At 39.7% G+C, this 23374-nt stretch overlaps 1 protein-coding gene across 3 annotated transcripts in view; it reads right to left on the bottom strand.

The window, feature by feature from the left end:
• Window positions 1–23374, bottom strand: part of LOC115223486 (ankyrin-3) — a 58573-nt gene that overhangs the window by 15451 nt on the left and 19748 nt on the right. For all 3 annotated transcript variants that reach the window (XM_036512360.1, XM_029794093.2, XM_036512361.1), the window contains 2 exons: window positions 17478–17616; window positions 336–431 (listed from right to left, as the gene is read on the bottom strand). In XM_036512360.1, coding sequence (XP_036368253.1) covers window positions 336–431; window positions 17478–17597 — 216 coding nt within the window. In that variant the 5' untranslated portion in view covers window positions 17598–17616. The remainder of the gene's footprint in view (window positions 1–335; window positions 432–17477; window positions 17617–23374) is intronic.

Here is a 23374-nt window from a genome sequence, read left to right as displayed (position 1 = left end):
AAACTAGCTTTTCTTGAAGCAATTCTTTAACAACAACCATGCCATCCCAGCATAGCCATCTCATTTCACATATACGCTTGATGTCTTGTCAAATCCAGATGATGAGAACAAGGCCAAAAACAGGAAATAACTAAGAATTCTTCCAAACAGGTGTTTTTATTATTGCTCTTTTTTGTAATATAAAGTAATAAAAACCCCAAACAAATGGATGGAGATTCAAAATGTGCTGGCTCCTCGGAGTTGATGGGGCCAGATTTAAGCAGTCTAACCTGTACGAGCATTTATCTCACTCCACTATTTTCTCATTTCTATAAAGTTTTACCTGGAAAACTTACATTGTCTTTTACATTAACTTTGCTACCGGCTTCCAATAACATCTTCACAATTTCCATTTTCCCTTGAGACGCCACATGGATAGGACAGCAGTCATGCTGAAATTAAAGAATAAAAGAGAAAAAAAAAGAACTTATTATTTCACATTTATTTAACCATTTAGCATTTAAACCAGCCATATCTGTTCCAAATATTCTACCTGTTTTATGAGAAAAGATCCAACTTCTCACACTTACCCTGCAATGTCATGCTAAAAATACACAAGCACACCACTGTGATCTTGAAACTAAAAGGTAATGTGTGATTAATTCAAACCAATGTGAATAAATGAGCAATAAACTGGGCAAAGAAACCTGAATACTAAAAGGGTTAAACCAATGATTCCCAACCATTTCCTAACTATTCTTTTATTCTTTTACTTGTTTCAGTCATTTGACTGTGGCCATGCTGGAGCACCACCTTTTTAGTTGAGCAAATCGACCCCAGGACTTATTCTTTGTAAGACTAGTACTTGTTCTATTGGTCTCTTTTGCCGAACCAATAAGTTACAGGGATGTAAACACTCCAGCATGTTGGGGGGACAAACACAAACACACAAACATATATATATTTGCATCTTTGCATCTGTTTTTGTCCCCCATCACCTCTTCACAACTGGTGTTGGTGTGTCCCCATAACTTAGTGGTTCGGCAAATAAGTATCAGGTTTTAAAAGAAAAAAGGTAGTAGGGTCAATTCATTTGAATAAAATTCTTTAAGGTGATGCTTCAGTATGGCCACAGTCTATTGACTGAAACAAGCAAAAGATAAAAGATATCTCATAATTAGGCTTAATACCTCTCTAACCTAATCTAATAATTAGGCAAATTTATTTTTCTTAATCCTTAAAAACTAGCTACATCTGCTAAACTCATACACATGAACTCCACACCAACATCTGCCATGATCCTAACTTTTCAAAACATCATCTCCAGTCTAAAGACTGTACTACCATTCTGCATACACACACACATTTCCCAACATGCACTGGCATTCTAATGAGAATGAACCCTTTACTTGTCCGAAGCATTTTCACCAGTTAGTCCCCTAAACATCCATGCTTGTTTTCAGACTTTTAGTTAGCCCTTGTTTCATAAGTTCTGAGTAATATAAAGCCTTCCTTTCATAAGTCCCAAGTTACTCTGGTCACTGAAATAAATTGGAAATCTGTATTATATGATACTAGCAGTATCGCCCGGCGTTGTTCGGGTTTGTAAGGGAAATAACTATATAAGCATTTTTAGAGATGTAAAGTATAATAGCCATCTCAATATGGCTAACCACAAAGTGGGGTGTTACTGTAGCTTTTTACGTTCTGAGATTTAATAATACATTTTTAGAGAGTTACTTCCCTTATATAATAGCAAAAAAATGGGGAAAAAATGATGGTAAATTTTTTTTTTAATCATAGACTCATCGTAGATGCGCACTAATACCCAGAAGGGCTCGATATGAATCACAACTATAAGATACCCACTTTTGGTTACACTGCACCGCAAAATGTGGGAGTAGTTAGGAATCTAAATCGTAGGAGACAGACACACAACTTTAGTTTTATATATAAAGATATGGACGCTAGAGAAATATGACCTGTGTATCACATGTAATAAGGACAAGCAAAGGACTAAGATAATTTTCTGTGTTATGATTTTGATTCAGTTGGTGGGCAATATATATTTTAGTTTTTGAGACCTTACATTATCAGCCAAGTGTCCTGTGATTCACATGATACACTACACATGTATTCTTTTATTCTTTTACTTATTTCAGTCATTTGACAGTGGCCATGCTGGAGCACCGCCTTTTAGTCGAGCAAATCGACCCCAGAACTTAGTCTTTGTAAGCCTAGTGCTTATTCTATCGGTCTCTTTTGCCGAACCACTAAGTTACGGGGACGTAAACACACCAGCATCGGTTGTCAAGCAATGCTGGGGGGACAAACACAGACACACAAACATACACATGCATACATATACATACACACACACACACACGCGTGCGCGCACACACACACACATATATACGATGGGCTTCTTTCAGTTTCTGTCTACCAAATCCACTCACAAGGCTTTGGTCAGCCTGAGGCTATAGTAGAAGATACTTGCCCAAGGTGCCACGCAGTGAGTGGGACTGAATCCGGAACCATGTGGTTAGAAAGCAAGCTACTTACCAGACAGCCACTCCTGCACCTATATATGCATGCATGCATACATACATACATACATACATACATACATACATACATGCATGCATGCATACAAACAAAAATACCCTGTTGTTGATGTTGAAATTCCAACAAAGGAACCTTGGATCTAGGTTAGAAACTGATTCTTTCTCTATTGGCAAGAAATCTTGAAATAAACTGAATAATGACATACACACACACACAAACATTAGTGCTTATTTCATACGTTCTGAGGAATATAAAGTTTTCCTTTCATATATCCAAAGTTATTCCGGAGGCTGAGATAAACTGGGAGTGTGTATCATATATGATATATGGACGCCAGGGGAATAAGTCCTGTACATCACAAGCGAGAAACATACAGGAAAGGCAAAGGGTTGGGACATACAGCTAACTATCACCTTTTGACCTCATAGCTACATATACCTCAATTATTTTTCATCCATTAAAATTCCATTTACACACACACACATACACACACACGCACATGCATATATGTGCATACACAGACATACACACACACACAAATACATGGTACCCTAAGGAAATGATTTCACACCTGATTTCTAAAAATAAAATCATTTACAATCCGCTTCTAATTCATCATACACCTGGCTCAGCAATATCACAAGACACACACACACACACCCATCTACCTTCACACACAAACACACACATAGACATTGAATGAATATAAAAGCCAAATAAACCCAAGGGAAACCAAGGAAGCTATAAACAAACAAACCTACCTTACCCCCACCTCCAACCCCTAGTAGAAAACTTCCCAACATATACATACCATCTTTGAATACTATATAACCTCTTATATAAAATCATTGGCCACATTGAGATAGTGAACTGTCCAATTTCCTCAATACAATAAAATCTTATATAGGTGCTGGAGTGGCTGTGTGGTAAGTATCTTGCTTACCAACCACATGGTTCCAGGTTCAGTCCCACTGCATGGTAACTTGAGCAAGTGTCTTCTACTATAGCTTCGGGCTGACCAAAGCCTTGTGAGTGGATTTGGTAGGCGAAAACTGAAAGAAGCCTGTCATGTGTATATATGCGTGTGTGTGTGTGTTTGTGTGTCTGTGTTTGTACCCCCAACATCGCTTGACAACTGATGCTGGTGTGTTTACATCCCCGTAACTTAGCGGTTCGGTAAAAGAGACCGATAGAATAAGTACTAGGCTTACAAAGACTAAGTCCTGGGGTTGATTTGCTCGACTAAAGGCAGTGCTCCAGCATGGCCACACTCAAATGACTGAAACAAGTAAAAGAGTAAAAGAGAGAGTAGACACAGACGATGTTGAGCGGTAAGAAGTTTGCATCCTAACCACATGGTTTCAGGTTCATTCCCACTATGTGGCACCTTTGACAAGTGCCTTCTGCTACAGATCTAGACTGACCAATACCTTGTGAATGAATACTGGCAGACTGTAAAACAGAGAGTAAGTTGTCCCTATAGACTGGCAAGTGTTAGCAACCCCTTAGCCTCCTGTGCATAGGATACGGTGAAGAAATCAGCAAATATTCTACACATTTCATATTCAAACTGGCCAAATCCAGCACCTCACACCTATCCTATAATATCATTCTAAAAATATACAATCACATTGAAATCTCAAAGCTACAAGATAATCTATAATAATAAACGCAAAATTCTGTCTGTCCATTTGTCCCTGTATCTCAGTCTACATTTGCTCTACATAGACATATTACACCTTTTGGGAACCAGGATGATTCTGGGATTGAAAATTTGCCCTTCATTTATTCTTGAACCAGCGCCGCCTTGACTGGCTTCCGTGCCGGTGGCACGTAAAATGCACCAATCCGACCGTGGCCGTTGCCAGCCTCACCTGACACCTGTGCCGGTGGCATGTAAAAGCACCCACTACACTCACAGAGTGGTTGGCATTAGGAAGGGCATCCAGCTGTAGAAACACTGCCAGATCAGACTGGAGCCTGGTGCAGCCTTCTGGCTTCCCAGATCCCCGGTCGAACCGTCCAACCCATGCTAGCATGGAGAACGGACGTTAAATGATGATGATGATGATCCATCCTTGGGATCAGGTATGGATGAGGATTTGTTATAATGTAACAGTTGAAAATTCAAATTTTAAAAGAACTCCAAAAATTAGTGAATTTACAAGTTTTTTTAATTTAAACTGAATTTAAAGTAATACCATATTGGTAGGGTATAAATAAATGCTTTTTATTGTTGCTCTCATCAGTTTTGGGCTGCTGGCCCAATTACCCCACCGCAGGCGCTAGCCTAAACATCTGCATGGAGTGCAGCTTTTAAGGTACTGTATCATAAATTCAAAACAATGTGAAAAAATAAGCATTACATTTGACAGAATAATCCAAATGCTAAAGGATTAATGGCCCCCATTCTGGTGGCATGTAAAAAGCACCATTCGAGTGTGGTGGATGTCAGTTCCACCTGACAGGTCCCCATGGTGGTGGCAGGTAAAAAGCACCATTCGAGCGTGGTTGATGTCAGTACCACCTGACTGGTCCCCATGCTGGTGGCACGTAAAAAGCACACACTACACTCTCAGAGTGGTTGGCCTTAGGAAGGGCATCCAGCTGTAGAAACCTTGCCAGTCCTCAGTCAAACCGTCCAACCCATGCTAGCATGGAAAGTGAACGTTAAACGATGATGATGATATCAGCTTTCTGTGTTCAAAGGATTAAAATTAACTCAAAATCATTATACAGGAGAATTCAACAATTTCAGTTATTGTGAGGCATGAAAAAATCTGTTATTTAATGGTTTGCCCTACAAATGAGAGTGTAGGAGGGATGAAAAAAGCAGTGCTGTTGCTTGGGCTGTAGGTGAATGTATACTTATGCCACAGTCCAGGAGGTAACACCACTTTCTCTTCACTGCTCACAGCAAGTGAACTTATTAAACTTTCTTAAGACAAATCGTTTTCCATTTGACTAATTATAGCCAAAGCACATCACTGCAACTTTCTTTGGATTCCCAATCTTCCAATGAATTACATATTAATTACATATTAATTAGCAATCTTCCAACTAGAGTAATTGCATCCTGCTATGTAAAATTACTGTCTTATAATTGCAACTGAAAAGCATAGGATGAAAAGCCAATGTTTACATCTCTATTTATAGTTTTCATGTACAACATGTTAATGAATGGTTGAAAAGTGGAATGCAAGTCTTAATATTTCAAATGTATGTCTATTTCATAATGAACTCAGATTATTGCACATTCTTTGATATAAAACCACTTGTTTAAAGTGTCCGCATTAAATCATTGCCTTCAGTTGTAATTTTATGTAAGAAAACCATTTTTCATAAATTATGTTCCAAAACAGAACAGTATGGTTTCCATCCATCCTGATACAGCACAACTGACCAGGGACTCACTCGATAACAGGTCTTCAAGAAACCATTGGAATACTGTCAAGAAAGGCAAATAGACAGCAAATAGACAGAATTGTTAGCATATCAAGCAAACTATTTAGGGGCATTTTGTCTGTCTTGAAGTTCTGCCGAGGTCAACTTTATCCTTCATCTTTTCAGGTGTCAATAAAATAAGTACCAGTTGAGTTCTGGTGGTGGGGTCGATGTAACTGACTTAGCCCCACTCCTGACCTTGCTAGCCTTGTGCCAAAATTTGACACAATTATTTTCCAGAACGGTAGTGAACTGGCACCAGAACTGTTAGCATGTCAGGCAAAATGCTTAGCAGCATTTCATCCATCTTTATGTTTGTTCTGAGTTCAAATTCCACCAAGGTCGAATTTACTTTTCATCCTTGCAGAGTCACTAAAATAAGTACCAGCTGAGCACTGGGGTCAATGTAATTGACTTAGCCAACTCCCTTGAGCTCGTAGGCCTTGTGCCGAAATTTAAAACCAATATTGTCAAGAAATGTACACTTGCTTCGTAGTCCTCAAAATGGCCGTGTGCTGCAGGACATGTTGTGGAAGGCTTTGCAGGAGATAGGGATTAATGGGCAATTTCTCATTGCTATGTAGCCCCTATATGAATGTCCAGGAGCTTGTGTCTGGGCAAATGGGGCTAAGTTGAAACCTTTCAACTTAGATGTTAATCTTTGGTAGGGATTCTTGTTCTTTTATTTTTTAACTTGTTTCAGTCATTTGACTGCGGCCATGCTGGAGCCTCGCTTTGAAGGGTTTTATTCAAACAAATCAACCCCAGGACATATTTGTTAAGCTTAGTACTTGTTCTATCAGTCTCTTTATGTGGAACCATCACCAGCACTTTTTATTTGACACCATCATCAGTGCTTTTTATGTGACACCACCACCAGTACTTTTTATGTGACACCACCACCAGTACTTTTTATGTGGCACCATCACCAGTGCTTTTTATGTGACACCATCACCAGTGCTTTTTATGTAGCACAATCACCAGTGCTTTTTATGTGGGACCATCACCAGTGCTTTTTATGTAGCACAATCACCAGTGTTTTTTATGTGGGACCATCACCAGTGTTTTTTATGTGGGACCATCACCAGTGCTTTTTATGTAGCACAATCACCAGTGTTTTTTATGTGGGACCATCACCAGTGCTTTTTATGTAGCACAATCACCAGTGCTTTTTATGTGGGACCATCACCAGTGCTTTTTATGTAGCACAATCACCAGTGTTTTTTATGTGGGACCATCACCAGTGCTTTTTATGTAGCACAATCACCAGTGTTTTTTATGTGGGACCATCACCAGTGTTTTTTATGTGGGACCATCACCAGTGCTTTTTATGTAGCACAATCACCAGTTTTTTATGTGGACCATCACCAGTGCTTTTTATGTAGCACAATCACCAGTTTTTTATGTGGGACCATCACCAGTGTTTTTTATGTGGGACCATCACCAGTGCTTTTTATGTAGCACAATCACCAGTGTTTTTTATGTGGGACCATCACCAGTGCTTTTTATGTAGCACAATCACCAGTGTTTTTTATGTGGAACCATCACCAGTGCTTTTTATGTGGCACCATCACCAGTGCTTTTTATGTGGCACCATCACCAGTGCTTTTTATGTGGCACCATCACCAGTGTTTTTTATGTGGAACCATCACCAGTGCTTTTTATGTGGCACCATCACCAGTGCTTTTTATGTGGCACCATCACCAGTGTTTTTTATGTGGAACCATCACCAGTGCTTTTTATGTGGCACCATCACCAGTGCTTTTTATGTGGCACCATCACCAGTGCTTTTTATGTGGCACCATCACCAGTGCTTTTTATGTAGCACAATCACCAGTGTTTTTTATGTGGAACCATCACCAGTGCTTTTTATGTGACACCATCACCAGTGCTTTTTATGTGGCACCATCACCAGTGCTTTTTATGTAGCACAATCACCAGTGTTTTTTATGTGGAACCATCACCAGTGCTTTTTATGTGGCACCATCACCAGTGCTTTTTATGTGGCACCATCACCAGTGCTTTTTATGTGGCACCATCACCAGTGTTTTTTATGTGGAACCATCACCAGTGCTTTTTATGTGGCACCATCACCAGTGCTTTTTATGTGGCACCATCACCAGTGCTTTTTATGTGGAACCATCACCAGTGCTTTTTATGTGGCACCATCACCAGTGCTTTTTATGTGGCACCATCACCAGTGCTTTTTATGTGGCACCATCACCAGTGCTTTTTATGTGGCACCATCACCAGTGCTTTTTATGTGGAACCATCACCAGTGCTTTTTATGTGGCACCATCACCAGTGTTTTTTATGTGGAACCATCACCAGTGCTTTTTATGTGGAACCATCACCAGTGCTTTTTATGTGGCACCATCACCAGTGTTTTTTATGTGGAACCATCACCAGTGCTTTTTATGTGACACCATCACCAGTGCTTTTTATGTGGAACCATCACCAGTGTTTTTTATGTGGAACCATCACCAGTGCTTTTTATGTGGAACCATCACCAGTGCTTTTTATGTGGAACCATCACCAGTGTTTTTTATGTGGAACCATCACCAGTGCTTTTTATGTGGCACCATCACCAGTTTTTTATGTGGAACCATCACCAGTGCTTTTTATGTGGCACCATCACCAGTGCTTTTTATGTGGCACCATCACCAGTGCTTTTTATGTGGCACCATCACCAGTGCTTTTTATGTAGCACAATCACCAGTGTTTTTTATGTGGAACCATCACCAGTGCTTTTTATGTGACACCATCACCAGTGCTTTTTATGTGGCACCATCACCAGTGCTTTTTATGTAGCACAATCACCAGTGTTTTTTATGTGGACCATCACCAGTGCTTTTTATGTGGCACCATCACCAGTGTTTTTATGTGGAACCATCACCAGTGCTTTTTATGTGGCACCATCACCAGTGCTTTTTATGTGGACCATCACCAGTGCTTTTTATGTGACACCATCACCAGTGCTTTTTATGTGGACCATCACCAGTGCTTTTTATGTGGCACCATCACCAGTGCTTTTTATGTGGACCATCACCAGTGCTTTTTATGTAGCACAATCACCAGTTTTTTATGTGGAACCATCACCAGTGCTTTTTATGTGGCACCATCACCAGTTTTTTATGTGGGACCATCACCAGTGTTTTTATGTGGGACCATCACCAGTGCTTTTTATGTGACACCATCACCAGTGCTTTTTATGTGGAACCATCACCAGTGCTTTTTATGTGGCACCATCACCAGTGTTTTTTATGTGGACCATCACCAGTGCTTTTTATGTGGAACCATCACCAGTGCTTTTTATGTGGCACCATCACCAGTGCTTTTTATGTGGCACCATCACCAGTGTTTTTTATGTGGAACCATCACCAGTGCTTTTTATGTGGAACCATCACCAGTGCTTTTTATGTGGAACCATCACCAGTGTTTTTTATGTGGAACCATCACCAGTGCTTTTTATGTGGCACCATCACCAGTGCTTTTTATGTGGAACCATCACCAGTGCTTTTTATGTGGAACCATCACCAGTGCTTTTTATGTGGCACCATCACCAGTGTTTTTTATGTGGAACCATCACCAGTGCTTTTTATGTGGAACCATCACCAGTGCTTTTTATGTGGCACCATCACCAGTGTTTTTTATGTGGAACCATCACCAGTGCTTTTTATGTGACACCATCACCAGTGCTTTTTATGTGGAACCATCACCAGTGTTTTTTATGTGGAACCATCACCAGTGCTTTTTATGTGGCACCATCACCAGTGTTTTTTATGTGGAACCATCACCAGTGCTTTTTATGTGGAACCATCACCAGTGCTTTTTATGTGGCACCATCACCAGTGTTTTTTATGTGACACCATCACCAGTGTTTTTTATGTGACACCATCACCAGTGCTTTTTATGTGGAACCATCACCAGTGTTTTTTATGTGGAACCATCACCAGTGCTTTTTATGTGGCACCATCACCAGTGTTTTTTATGTGGAACCATCACCAGTGCTTTTTATGTGGAACCATCACCAGTGCTTTTTATGTGGAACCATCACCAGTGTTTTTTATGTGGAACCATCACCAGTGCTTTTTATGTGGCACCATCACCAGTGTTTTTTATGTGGAACCATCACCAGTGCTTTTTATGTGGAACCATCACCAGTGCTTTTTATGTGGCACCATCACCAGTGTTTTTTATGTGACACCATCACCAGTGTTTTTTATGTGACACCATCACCAGTGCTTTTTATGTGGACCATCACCAGTGTTTTTTATGTGGAACCATCACCAGTGCTTTTTATGTGGCACCATCACCAGTGTTTTTTATGTGGAACCATCACCAGTGCTTTTTATGTGGAACCATCACCAGTGCTTTTTATGTGGCACCATCACCAGTGTTTTTTATGTGGAACCATCACCAGTGCTTTTTATGTGACACCATCACCAGTGCTTTTTATGTGGAACCATCACCAGTGCTTTTTACGTGACACCATCACCAGTGCTTTTTATGTGACACCATCACCAGTGCTTTTTATGTGGAACCATCACCAGTGCTTTTTATGTGACACCATCACCAGTGCTTTTTATGTGGAACCATCACCAGTGTTTTTTATGTGACACCATCACCAGTGCTTTTTATGTGACACCATCACCAGTGCTTTTTATGTGGAACCATCACCAGTGCTTTTTATGTGGAACCATCACCAGTGTTTTTTATGTGGAACCATCACCAGTGCTTTTTATGTGGAACCATCACCAGTGTTTTTTATGTGGCACCATCACCAGTGTTTTTTATGTGACACCATCACCAGTGCTTTTTATGTGGCACCATCACCAGTGTTTTTTATGTGACACCATCACCAGTGTTTTTTATGTGACACCATCACCAGTGCTTTTTATGTGGCACCATCACCAGTGCTTTTTATGTGGCACCATCACCAGTGTTTTTTATGTGGAACCATCACCAGTGCTTTTTATGTGGCACCATCACCAGTGTTTTTTATGTGGAACCATCACCAGTGCTTTTTATGTGACACCATCACCAGTGTTTTTTATGACACCATCACCAGTGCTTTTTATGTGACACCATCACCAGTGTTTTTTATGTGACACCATCACCAGTGCTTTTTATGTGGCACCATCACCAGTGCTTTTTATGTGGCACCATCACCAGTGCTTTTTATGTGACACCATCACCAGTGCTTTTTATGTGACACCATCACCAGTGCTTTTTATGTGGCACCATCAACAGTGCTTTTTATGTGACACCATCACCAGTACTTTTTATGTGACACCATCACCAGTGCTTTTTATGTGGCACCATCACCAGTGCTTTTTATGTGGAACCATCACCAGTGTTTTTTATGTGGCACCATCAACAGTGCTTTTTATGTGGCACCATCACCAGTGCTTTTTATGTGGCACCATCAACAGTGCTTTTTATGTGGCACCATCAACAGTGCTTTTTATGTGACACCATCACCAGTGCTTTTTATGTGGCACCATCACCAGTGCTTTTTATGTGGCACCATCAACAGTGCTTTTTATGTGACACCATCACCAGTGCTTTTTATGTGACACCATCACCAGTGCTTTTTATGTGGCACCATCACCAGTGCTTTTTATGTGACACCATCACCAGTGCTTTTTATGTGGCACCATCAACAGTGCTTTTTATGTGACACCATCAACAGTACTTTTTATGTGGCACCATCACCAGTGTTTTTTATGTGGCACCATCACCAGTGTTTTTTATGTGACACCATCACCAGTGCTTTTTATGTGGCACCATCACCAGTGCTTTTTATGTGACACCATCACCAGTACTTTTTATGTGACACCATCACCAGTACTTTTTATGTGACACCATCACCAGTGTTTTTTATGTGACACCATCACCAGTACTTTTTATGTGACACCATCACCAGTGCTTTTTATGTGGCACCACCACCAGTGCTTTTTATGTGACACCATCACCAGTACTTTTTATGTGACACCATCACCAGTGTTTTTTATGTGACACCATCACCAGTACTTTTTATGTGACACCATCACCAGTGTTTTTTATGTGACACCACCACCAGTGTTTTTTATGTGACACCATCACCAGCACTTTTTATGTGACACCATCACCAGTGCTTTTTATGTGACACCATCACCAGTACTTTTTATGTGGCACCACCACCAGTGCTTTTTATGTGACACCACCACCAGTGTTTTTTATGTGACACCATCACCAGTACTTTTTATGTGACACCATCACCAGTGCTTTTTATGTGGCACCACCACCAGTGCTTTTTATGTGACACCACCACCAGTGTTTTTTATGTGACACCATCACCAGTACTTTTTATGTGACACCATCACCAGTGCTTTTTATGTGACACCATCACCAGTACTTTTTATGTGACACCATCACCAGTGTTTTTTATGTGACACCATCACCAGTACTTTTTATGTGACACCATCACCAGTGCTTTTTATGTGGCACCACCACCAGTGCTTTTTATGTGACACCACCACCAGTGTTTTTTATGTGACACCATCACCAGCACTTTTTATATGGCACCATCACCAGTGCTTTTTATGTGACACCATCACCAGTACTTTTTATGTGACACCATCACCAGTGTTTTTTATGTGACACCATCACCAGTACTTTTTATGTGACACCATCACCAGTGTTTTTTATGTGACACCATCACCAGTGCTTTTTATGTGACACCATCACCAGTGTTTTTTATGTGACACCATCACCAGTGCTTTTTATGTGGCACCATCACCAGTGCTTTTTATGTGACACCATCACCAGTGTTTTTTATGTGACACCATCACCAGCACTTTTTATATGGCACCATCACCAGTGCTTTTTATGTGGAACCATCACCAGTGCTTTTTATGTGGCACCATCACCAGTGCTTTTTATGTGGCACCACCACCAGTGCTTTTTATGTGGCACCATCACCACTGCTTTCTATGTGGCACCACCACCAGTGCTTTTTATGTGGCACCATCACCACTGCTTTCTATGTGGCACCACCACCAGTGCTTTTTATGTGGCACCATCACCACTGCTTTCTATGTGGCACCACCACCAGTGCTTTTTATGTGGCACCATCACCAATGCTTTCTATGTGGCACCACCACCAGTGCTTTTTATGTGGCACCATCACCACTGCTTTCTATGTGGCACCATCACCAGTGCTTTTTATGTGGGACCATCACCAGTGCTTTTTATGTGGCACCATCACCAATGCTTTCTATGTGGCACCATCACCAGTGCTTTTTATGTGGCACCATCACCAGTGCTTTTTATGTGGCACCATCACCAATGCTTTCTATGTGGCACCATCACCAGTGCTTTTTATGTGGGACCATCACCAGTGCTTTTTATGTGGCACCATCACCAATGCTTTCTATGTGGCACCATCACCAGTGCTTTTTATGTGGCACCATCACCAGTGCTTTCTATGTGGCACCATCACCAGTGTTTTTTATGTGGAACCATCACCAATGCTTTCTATGTGGCACCATCACCAGTGCTTTTTATGTGGGACCATCACCAGTGCTTTTTATGTGGCACCATCACCAATGCTTTCTATGTGGCACCATCACCAGTGCTTTTTATGTGGCACCATCACCAGTGCTTTTTATGTGGCACCATCACCAATGCTTTTTATGTGACACCATCACCAGTGTTTTTTACGTGACACCATCACCAGTGCTTTTTACGTGGCACCATCACCAGTGCTTTTTATGTGGCACCATCACCAATGCTTTTTATGTGGCACCATCACCAGTGCTTTTTATGTGGCACCATCACCAATGCTTTCTATGTGGCACCATCACCAGTGCTTTTTATGTGGGACCATCACCAGTGCTTTTTATGTGGAACCATCACCAATGCTTTCTATGTGGCACCATCACCAGTGCTTTTTATGTGGGACCATCACCAGTGCTTTTTATGTGGCACCATCACCAATGCTTTCTATGTGGCACCATCACCAGTGCTTTTTATGTGGCACCATCACCAGTGCTTTTTATGTGGCACCATCACCAATGCTTTTTATGTGACACCATCACCAGTGTTTTTATGTGGCACCATCACCAGTGCTTTTTATGTGGCACCATCACCAATGCTTTGTATGTGGCACCATCACCAGTGCTTTTTATGTGACACCATCACCATGCTTTCTATGTGGCACCATCACCAGCTTTCTATGTGGCACCATCACCAGTGCTTTTATGTGGCACCATCACCAGTGCTTTCTATGTGGCACCATCACCAATGCTTTCTATGTGGCACCATCACCAGTGTTTTTTATGTGGAACCATCACCATGCTTTTTATGTGACACCATCACCAGTGCTTTTTATGTGGCACCATCACCAGTGCTTTTTATGTGGCACCATCACCAATGCTTTGTATGTGGCACCATCACCAGTGCTTTTTATGTGACACCATCACCAGTGCTTTTTATGTGGCACCATCACCAATGCTTTGTATGTGGAACCATCACCAATGCTTTTTATGTGGCACCATCACCAGTGCTTTTTATGTGGCACCATCACCAATGCTTTTTATGTGGCACCATCACCAGTGCTTTTTATGTGACACCATCACCAGTGCTTTTTATGTGGCACCATCACCAGTGCTTTTTATGTGGCACCATCACCAATGCTTTGTATGTGGAACCATCACCAATGCTTTTTATGTGGCACCATCACCAGTGCTTTTTATGTGGCACCATCACCAATGCTTTTTATGTGGCACCATCACCAGTGCTTTTTATGTGGCACCATCACCAGTGCTTTTTATGTGGCACCATCACCAATGCTTTGTATGTGGCACCATCACCAGTGCTTTTTATGTGACACCATCACCAATGCTTTCTATGTGGCACCATCACCAATGCTTTTTATGTGGCACCATCACCAGTGCTTTTTATGTGGCACCATCACCAGTGCTTTTTATGTGGCACCATCACCAATGCTTTGTATGTGGCACCATCACCAGTGCTTTTTATGTGACACCATCACCAATGCTTTCTATGTGGCACCATCACCAATGCTTTCTATGTGGCACCATCACCAGTGCTTTTTATGTGGCACCATCACCAGTGCTTTCTATGTGGCACCATCACCAATGCTTTCTATGTGGCACCATCACCAGTGTTTTTTATGTGGAACCATCACCAGTGCTTTTTATGTGGAACCATCACCAGTGCTTTTTATGTGGAACCATCACCAGTGCTTTTTATGTGGCACCATCACCAGTGCTTTTTATGTGGCACCATCACCAGTGCTTTTTATGTGACACCATCACCAATGCTTTGTATGTGGCACCATCACCACTGCTTTTTATGTGGCACCATCACCAGTGTTTTTTATGTGGAACCATCACCAATGCTTTCTATGTGGCACCATCACCAGTGTTTTTTATGTGGAACCATCACCAATGCTTTCTATGTGGCACCATCACCAGTGCTTTTTATGTGGCACCATCACCAATGCTTTGTATGTGGCACCATCACCACTGCTTTTTATGTGGCACCATCACCAGTGCTTTTTATGTGGCACCATCACCAGTGCTTTCTATGTGGCACCATCACCAATGCTTTTTATGTGGCACCATCACCACTGCTTTCTATGTGGCACCATCACCAATGCTTTCTATGTGGCACCATCACCAGTGTTTTTTATGTGGAACCATCACCAATGCTTTCTATGTGGCACCATCACCAGTGCTTTTTATGTGGCACCATCACCAGTGCTTTTTATGTGGCACCACCACCAGTGCTTTTTATGTGGCACCATCACCAGTGCTTTCTATGTGGCACCATCACCAGTGCTTTTTATGTGGCACCATCACCAGTGCTTTCTATGTGACACCATCACCAGTGCTTTCTATGTGGCACCATCACCAGTGCTTTTTATGTGGTACCATCACCAATGCTTTATATATGGCACCATGACCAGTGCTTCATATTTATCTATTTATCCAGTTGGGCAACTTGCCTGGACTAATGCAACTCTTCCATCCCAGATATCCTGATCATCCATAACCATCTACTTTCCTCTCAGCTTGATATCCTGTGTGTTCTACAAACTGATCAATACAAGTTCTTTTGGTCTGTCAATACCTGTGTGTCCATGCATAGGTTACCAGAGAAGAGATCACAAGATATTTCAGCCTTGCTTTTCCATCAATGTCCTGCATAACATGTTCTTTCTCTTATTACCAAGGTGAACAGGGAGAAGGAAATTGATTGGAAAAAACCATTGATTATATTGACCTCAAGTACTTGGCTGGTATTTTTATTTCATTGACTTCAGAAGGACAAATGGCAAAGTTGACCTTATCAGGACTTGAACTCAGAACATAAAGAGTTGGAACTAAATATTACAAGGCATTTTGTTCGATACTCCATTAATTCTGCCAAACCGTTGCCCTTAATCTGTAACTAAATAATGCCAAATATTTAGTGCAGTGTACTAATGTTTTTGACAGATACGATGAAAAACAATATCAATCAAATTTTATATTATTGAAACTACTTGTTTTTAATATTATAAAAAAAAAAGATATTGAATATTATGATATTCACAATAACAAACAAGTTCATATGTAAATAAACATTGTCAGATAATTTAAATTCCACAACTGTTAGAAAGAACTGTTAGAATAAAACTACAATTTAAAAAAAAAATGAAATATTTAACCTTTTAGCATTGAAACTGGTCATATCCAGCCCAAATATTCTCCTATTTTATGTTTTAAAAAATGGTCAAATCCAACTTTCTTCACCTACCTTATGCTTTCATTCTAAAAATAAACTATTACATCATTGAAATCTTAAAGCTATGAGATAATGCATGTTTAATCCTTTAGTATTTAAACCAGCCCAAATATTCTACCTGTTTTTTGTACTCAAACCATCCAGATCCAGACTCTCACATCTACCCTATAATATTGTTCTAAAAAATGAATGATAAGATCATTGTAATTTTAAAGCAATGAGACAATGCTTGATTAATTCAAAATCACATGAATAAGTAATCATTACATTTGACAGAATAATCTGAATGCTAAAGGTGGTGGTGTGGTGTTGTTCCTTCTCGAGCCATGCCAGGCTCATAAGGGCCAGTTTCCCGGTTTCAGTGGTGTAGAAATTCCCCACCTGGACGGGACGCCGGTCTGTCACAGAATAACTCATTTTTGCCAGCTGAGTGGACTGAAGCAACATGAAGTGAAGTGTTTTGCTCAAGAACACAACACGTCGCCTGGTCCAGGAATCGAAACCACAACCTTACGATCATGAGTTCAACACCCTAACCACTAAGCCACGCGCCTCCACTATCTGAATGCTAAAGGGTTAAAGACAAAACAATTTGAATAAATAAGCATTCCATTTGAGATTGAGAGTTAGTAATCTGAATGCTGAAAGGTTAAAAGAACAACAATGTCAACAGACAGGATCAAACTTACCGTATATGACACCCAGTTTACATCGACAGACCCTTCCTCCAAGAATTTCCTTACTTCTGAAATACGACCGTAACCACATGCTTCCCAAAATTTCTCTTGTCTGCTGACTGCTTGACCCATGTTTGTGCTTGTTAGTCACCTAAACAAAGATATATTATTATGAGAATAACATTCAAAATACCTCAAGATAGTGAATTAAAACAATAAACTCTTTCATCAGTTCCACAGTAAAACAGACAGATAAGGCAACAACCGAAACTCAAGCAATCAGTCAATATGCTAGAAATAGTAGTCAAATTTTTGTTAAATCACATTCAACTCTTTTAAGAAAGAGATTTTACATTATATACAATATATTTTCTGGCACACAAAAGTTAGTTAGTTAGTTAGTTAATTTGGCTCAAAAGCAAATAGCAAGGCCATGTAGGGGGACATGGAGTTAAGTACAGGGTGGTGTTCATGTAAAGAGTTCAGGCCACTTGAGGCCTCCCTTGACCTTAAGTGGCCTGAACTCTTTACATGAACACCACCCTGTACTTAACTCCATGTCCCCCTACATGGCCTTGCTATTTGCTTTGAGCCAAATTAACTAACTAACTAACAAACTGAATTTTTTATAACAAAATTTACAACCAAAAAGAAAGTAGGCCTACTTATAAACCAAGACAGCTTTGGAAGGCCAAAATTTGCATGTGAAATGCAGCAGGATTTGAAAATACAGTGTTGATGTTTGAATGTTTATCTCATGTTATTAACTCCAATATTTGCTTCCAAGGTGCCAGTTGCTGGTGTTAAGCATTGTGATGAATTAGGTTTCCTACCCAAGAATTCAGAATGCAATGAGTCAAAACAAATACTGTAATTCATTTTGTCTAAAGCATTTTCACCGATTCCCTGCCCTGGACAAGTACTTTATTTTAATAACCCCAGATAGATAAAAAGCAAAGTTGACCTTGGTAGGATTTGAACTCACAGCACAGAGAGCTGGAACTGTAAAGTATGGCCCTACAGTAGTTAGAGGTATGACATACCTTGGAACAATAAATTTGTATAAACTGCAAAGTGAGAGAGAAAATGCCATCTGGAGTTTGTACAATAAGTACTTAGTTATTGTACAAAGCTACAAACATTCTATAATCTTTTTGACCAAGACTGACTTAGAACAAAACAAACAGATGGTCCTCCATTAACCCTTTCGTTACTGTATTTATTTTGAGATGCTCTGTGTTTCTCTCAATTCATTTTAAATATAACAAAGAATTTAGTAAAATAATTTAGTTATCATTAAGTTAGTGTTAGGAACATAAATTGTGACTAAGGTTTGGTGGAAGATTTTAATTCAGAACTTATGAAAACAAGACATTTGTACTACAGAGCCAGAGCCGGTTTCAGCCGGGTTGGTAACAAAAGGGTTAAGCAGAATTATGGAACATCTTGAAACAATACATCTGTGAACAGTATCTAGTTTTTCTACAGACTGATTGACTGATCACCCCCCAAAACACACACACACACACATGCAAATCTGCAAGAAATAGTAGCCAGATATACGCCCATATCACACCCTACTGAGTTAAATAAAAACAGGTAGGATACATTACATATTGAAGTCTTCACACACCCTTAATCCCCAAAAATTAACTAACTAACTAAAAGGGCAGGATAGTCACACTGTAATGCCCTTGATCAATCAGAACTGACCTGATGCTAAATAACAAGAAAAAAGAAGACTCCCTTCAATCATGAATGACCATGGGATTTGTTGTGTGGACGCCCCAGACGATAAAGTAGGCTAGCCCAATACATAGATATAGAAGGAGAAGTCTAGACATCGAGGAGTTGAGTAGAGGTCATCCGAACGTGTGATATAACAGTATCTCATCCTCGTTGCCACTGTTATATTGCACGTTCGGATGACCTCTACTCAACTCCTCTACGTCTAGACTTCTCTTTCTATATCTACGTATTGGGCTAGCCTACTTCATCGTCTGGGGGTGTCCACACAACAGGATTGCAGTTAGAAAGTTCCCCACTGGGGTACAAGTCCGGGCAAATTTGCTTTAAGGAAGACCAGCAGTTGCCCATGCATACTAGCCTCCCCTCTCCATGCTATCGATGTTGTCCAAGAGAAAAACAAAGGCTGATACAACAGATGAATGAACTGGAGCAATGTGATATAAAGTGTCTTGCTCAAGAACACAATAGCCACCAGAAAAAGACTGGACAGTGAAAGAGGATATGAGATTGTCACATTGCCCATGTTCACCTGTGATATTACATTACACAATGTGTATGTAATACTGTTCTCAGCAAGGTGACAGCATGATATATCTAGAACATAACACCAGTGGGTCACACAAAAGGCTATACAACAATTGTTCTAAGTGTCAGATCATTCCTTGCCTTGCTCTATACTGGGTGCATTTTATAATACTCTTTTACTCTTACTCTATTACTTGTTTCAGTCATTTGACTGTGGCCATGCTGGAGCACCACCTTTAGTCGAGCAAATCGACCCTGGGACTTATTCTTTGTAAGTCTAGTACTTATTCTATTGGTCTCTTTTGCCGAACCGCTAAGTTATGGCAACGTAAACACACCAGCATCGGTTGTCAAGCGATGTTGGGGGGGACAAACACAGACACACAAACATATATATACATATATACGATGGGCGTCTTTCAGTTTCCGTCTACCAAATCCACTCACAAGGCTTTGGTCAGCCCAAGGCTATAGTAGAAGACACTTGCCCAAGGTGCCATGCAGTGGGACTGAACCTGGAACCATGTGGTTGGTAAGCAAACTACTTACCACACAGCCACTCCTACGCAAAAATATTTTATTATAAAATGCACCCTGCTATGGTCTACAAAGTTGTTGGCAACAAGGAAGAGCATCCAGCCAAAGAAACAAAGCTCAAAATATAATACATAAGCAAGACATAGCCCCTGGCTCAAGCATGATCAGTGCCACTTTAGCATGCAGTCTAACCCTAACCCAAACCCCTAATCCTACTCCTAAACCCTAAGTCACCCTAATTGAACAAACCTATGATAAAAAGCAGTCTTTCAAAGGATACATCATCAAATGTGTCCATCATATTTTTAAAAGTAGTAATGGTGCAAATAGAAGAAAATTTTGCTGTTATTTCTAGCAAGTTGAGTGGATATGCACAGGTTACCTTTCTGTATACAGAGACATACACACCCAACTACCAACACACACACACACACACACACACATGCACACACCATCATCATCATTATCATCAACTGAATGTAAAAAGAGATATAAGGATAAAGTATGTTTTTTACAAAAAGGGTAACCTTATATTCAAAGATCACTTGTAGTCCAGTAAATAATGGTATAAAGGTACTGCCAAATGAAATGGAATTCTTAAAAACGAAAGTAATGGTTTTAACATAATCACATCAATTATGCAAAGCACTAGAAAATTACAATACATTAATTAAAACATTCCATTTTTAATTACACTTCACAGTATTGCCTATTGCCTTATATGAATTCATGAATACCAAAAGGACACATTCTTCTTGGTAAAATAGTTTTATGAGCAGTATGTAAGAAACATTAATCTTAAAACAAATCAATACTGAAAAAAATCTGGAAATTAATTAGCTATCAGCTTAATTAACAATACAAGCAGCTGTAATAATTAGTGATCGTCTGCATACTCTGGTTGGTTAGTCGGTTAGTTATGTTGTTTGAATGGTGTAAAAGTAATAGGGTTAACAGAAGCAACTTCGGTCATATTTGCTGGTTCAAAATGTTTTCGTGTTCAAATGTTCCAGCTTAGGGGGTAGGGGGGAATAATAATAATACAAATAACAAAAAAAGGGGGTTTGACTTAATTAAATAAGCAAGACCTTGCATCAACTACATTTAAAATACTAATGAGAATTCCATTAGTGCAAGTTAGTGGTAGAATTAGCCCTTTGGCAATCAAACGGATCATATCCGGCCCAAATATTCTGAATGTTCTATGTTCAAACCAGTCAGATCTGGCCTTTTATACCTACCTTACAATGCCATTCTAAAAATAACCAATCACATCGCTGAAATCTTGAAGCTACGAGATAATCCATGATCAATTCGAAACAATGCAAATAAGTTAGCATTACACGTAACAGAGTAATCTGAATGCTAAAGGGTTAAACTGTCACTGGCTTTATCGCCATCACCACAAGACTTTGTTGACACAATAGAAACAATTGTTGGCTTTGTATGGTGAATTCTACAATAAAAGATGTGATTTTCTCTATATGTATTTTTGTTATCTATCTGCCTGCCTGCCTATCTATCTTAATTGAAAAATTAACTTTGTTGATCCGTTGTTTGAAAATGTAATGGAATGATGGTGTCAGAGTAACACACATGTAGTCCCAACCAAGCGAGTCTATGTTATGTGAGTGTGTAAGAAAAACAAAAACACCTAAAATCATCTTTAGTGTTCATATTAATCTGTCAAATGTAATGCTTATTTGCTCATGTTATTTTGAATTATTCAGGTTCAAAAGGAGTATCTACAATATTTGCTTGTAACTTCGTAAATTTTTTACATACAGATTTGAAATTTTGTCAGTGGGTGCTTTATATACCACTGGTTTATAGTTATGTAATTTTAGCTAATCCTGCTGAGTAAATTTGACTTTTATGGGCAAGAAAATTTAATTAGCAGGTGTAAAAGCAATAATATTATGGATAAACACTAAAATTGAATGCATTTTATCTGCTTGATTTGTAACTAAAATTATCCCAGATGGCAGGCGACAAGTTTCCTACCAAGGGAATTTTGTTTCATGGGTCTTTTTATCTTTTCCAGGTTATTTTGCATGCTTTCAACAAATGTAACATCAAAATCATGTGTAAACAGCTCCTTTTTCCAGAAAAAGAAAGATTTGGCTGCTATTTCTAGCATGCACTGCTACTACGTAACAGCTATTTGTGTTCACACCAAAATATTTGCGTTCACACTGAAATATTTACCAACTTTTTCCCTTCCATTTATTTATTCCACTTTATGGAAGTCAATATTTTCTCTGTTTACATGCACCTCAGTGAGGTCAGAGATCAAGTGGAAGTACATCAATCACTGTTTCCTCTTGACAGGACAAAGTAATTTCCTGCTGTCTTTGCAAGCAACAAGTGGATGGATTTGGTTTCAAATCCAAGCAGGTCCAAATTAGGTCCTACAAGTTAGTTAAAATAATGTGGTGTTATATCAGGGTTCAGAAAATGACACGTACAATATTAAATATGCTAAGACAATGTGAAAACAATAGAAACTTTTAAACGTTTACCAGTTTTTATGAAATTTTTGGATTACTGGACTTGAGTTAATGGAAGCTAAATGTAACAGAAGTTAATTAGTCCAATAATGATTTTCAAAGTTAACTTAAAAGTTAAATCGTTAATGAAAATGTTAACTTTGTTAATTAACGATTAATGAACTTACACCCATCTCTGCATATATATATATACATACACACATACATACACATACAGACATCATCATCATCATAATATACATACAGACATCATCATCATCATAATATACATCTGGAAGATCCTTCCAGGATCTTCCAGATGTATATTATGGCATATCTTTCTCGCCTACGCTCCAAGGAATAGAGTTTTAATCTCTTGAGTCTTTCCCAGTAGCTTATATGCTGCACAGAGGCTATCTTCTTCGTGTAGCTACGTTGGATCGCCTCAAGTTCTGTGATCAACTTGACACTGGATGGTGACCATAGCTGAGAGCAATAGTCAAAGTGGCTTAGGACAAGTGTCCTCCAGAGGACCATCATGGTTTCTTGTTCTCTTGTTCTAAAGGTTCTAAGAATCCATCCAGCCAGTCGTCTACATTTCATTGCCAA

This window comes from Octopus sinensis, linkage group LG23 (genome assembly GCF_006345805.1).
Source record: "Octopus sinensis linkage group LG23, ASM634580v1, whole genome shotgun sequence".
NCBI classification, from domain to species: Eukaryota; Metazoa; Mollusca; class Cephalopoda; order Octopoda; family Octopodidae; genus Octopus; species Octopus sinensis.
Note: the sequence above shows the minus strand (reverse complement) of the source record. Positions and strands in the feature narration are given on the sequence as shown.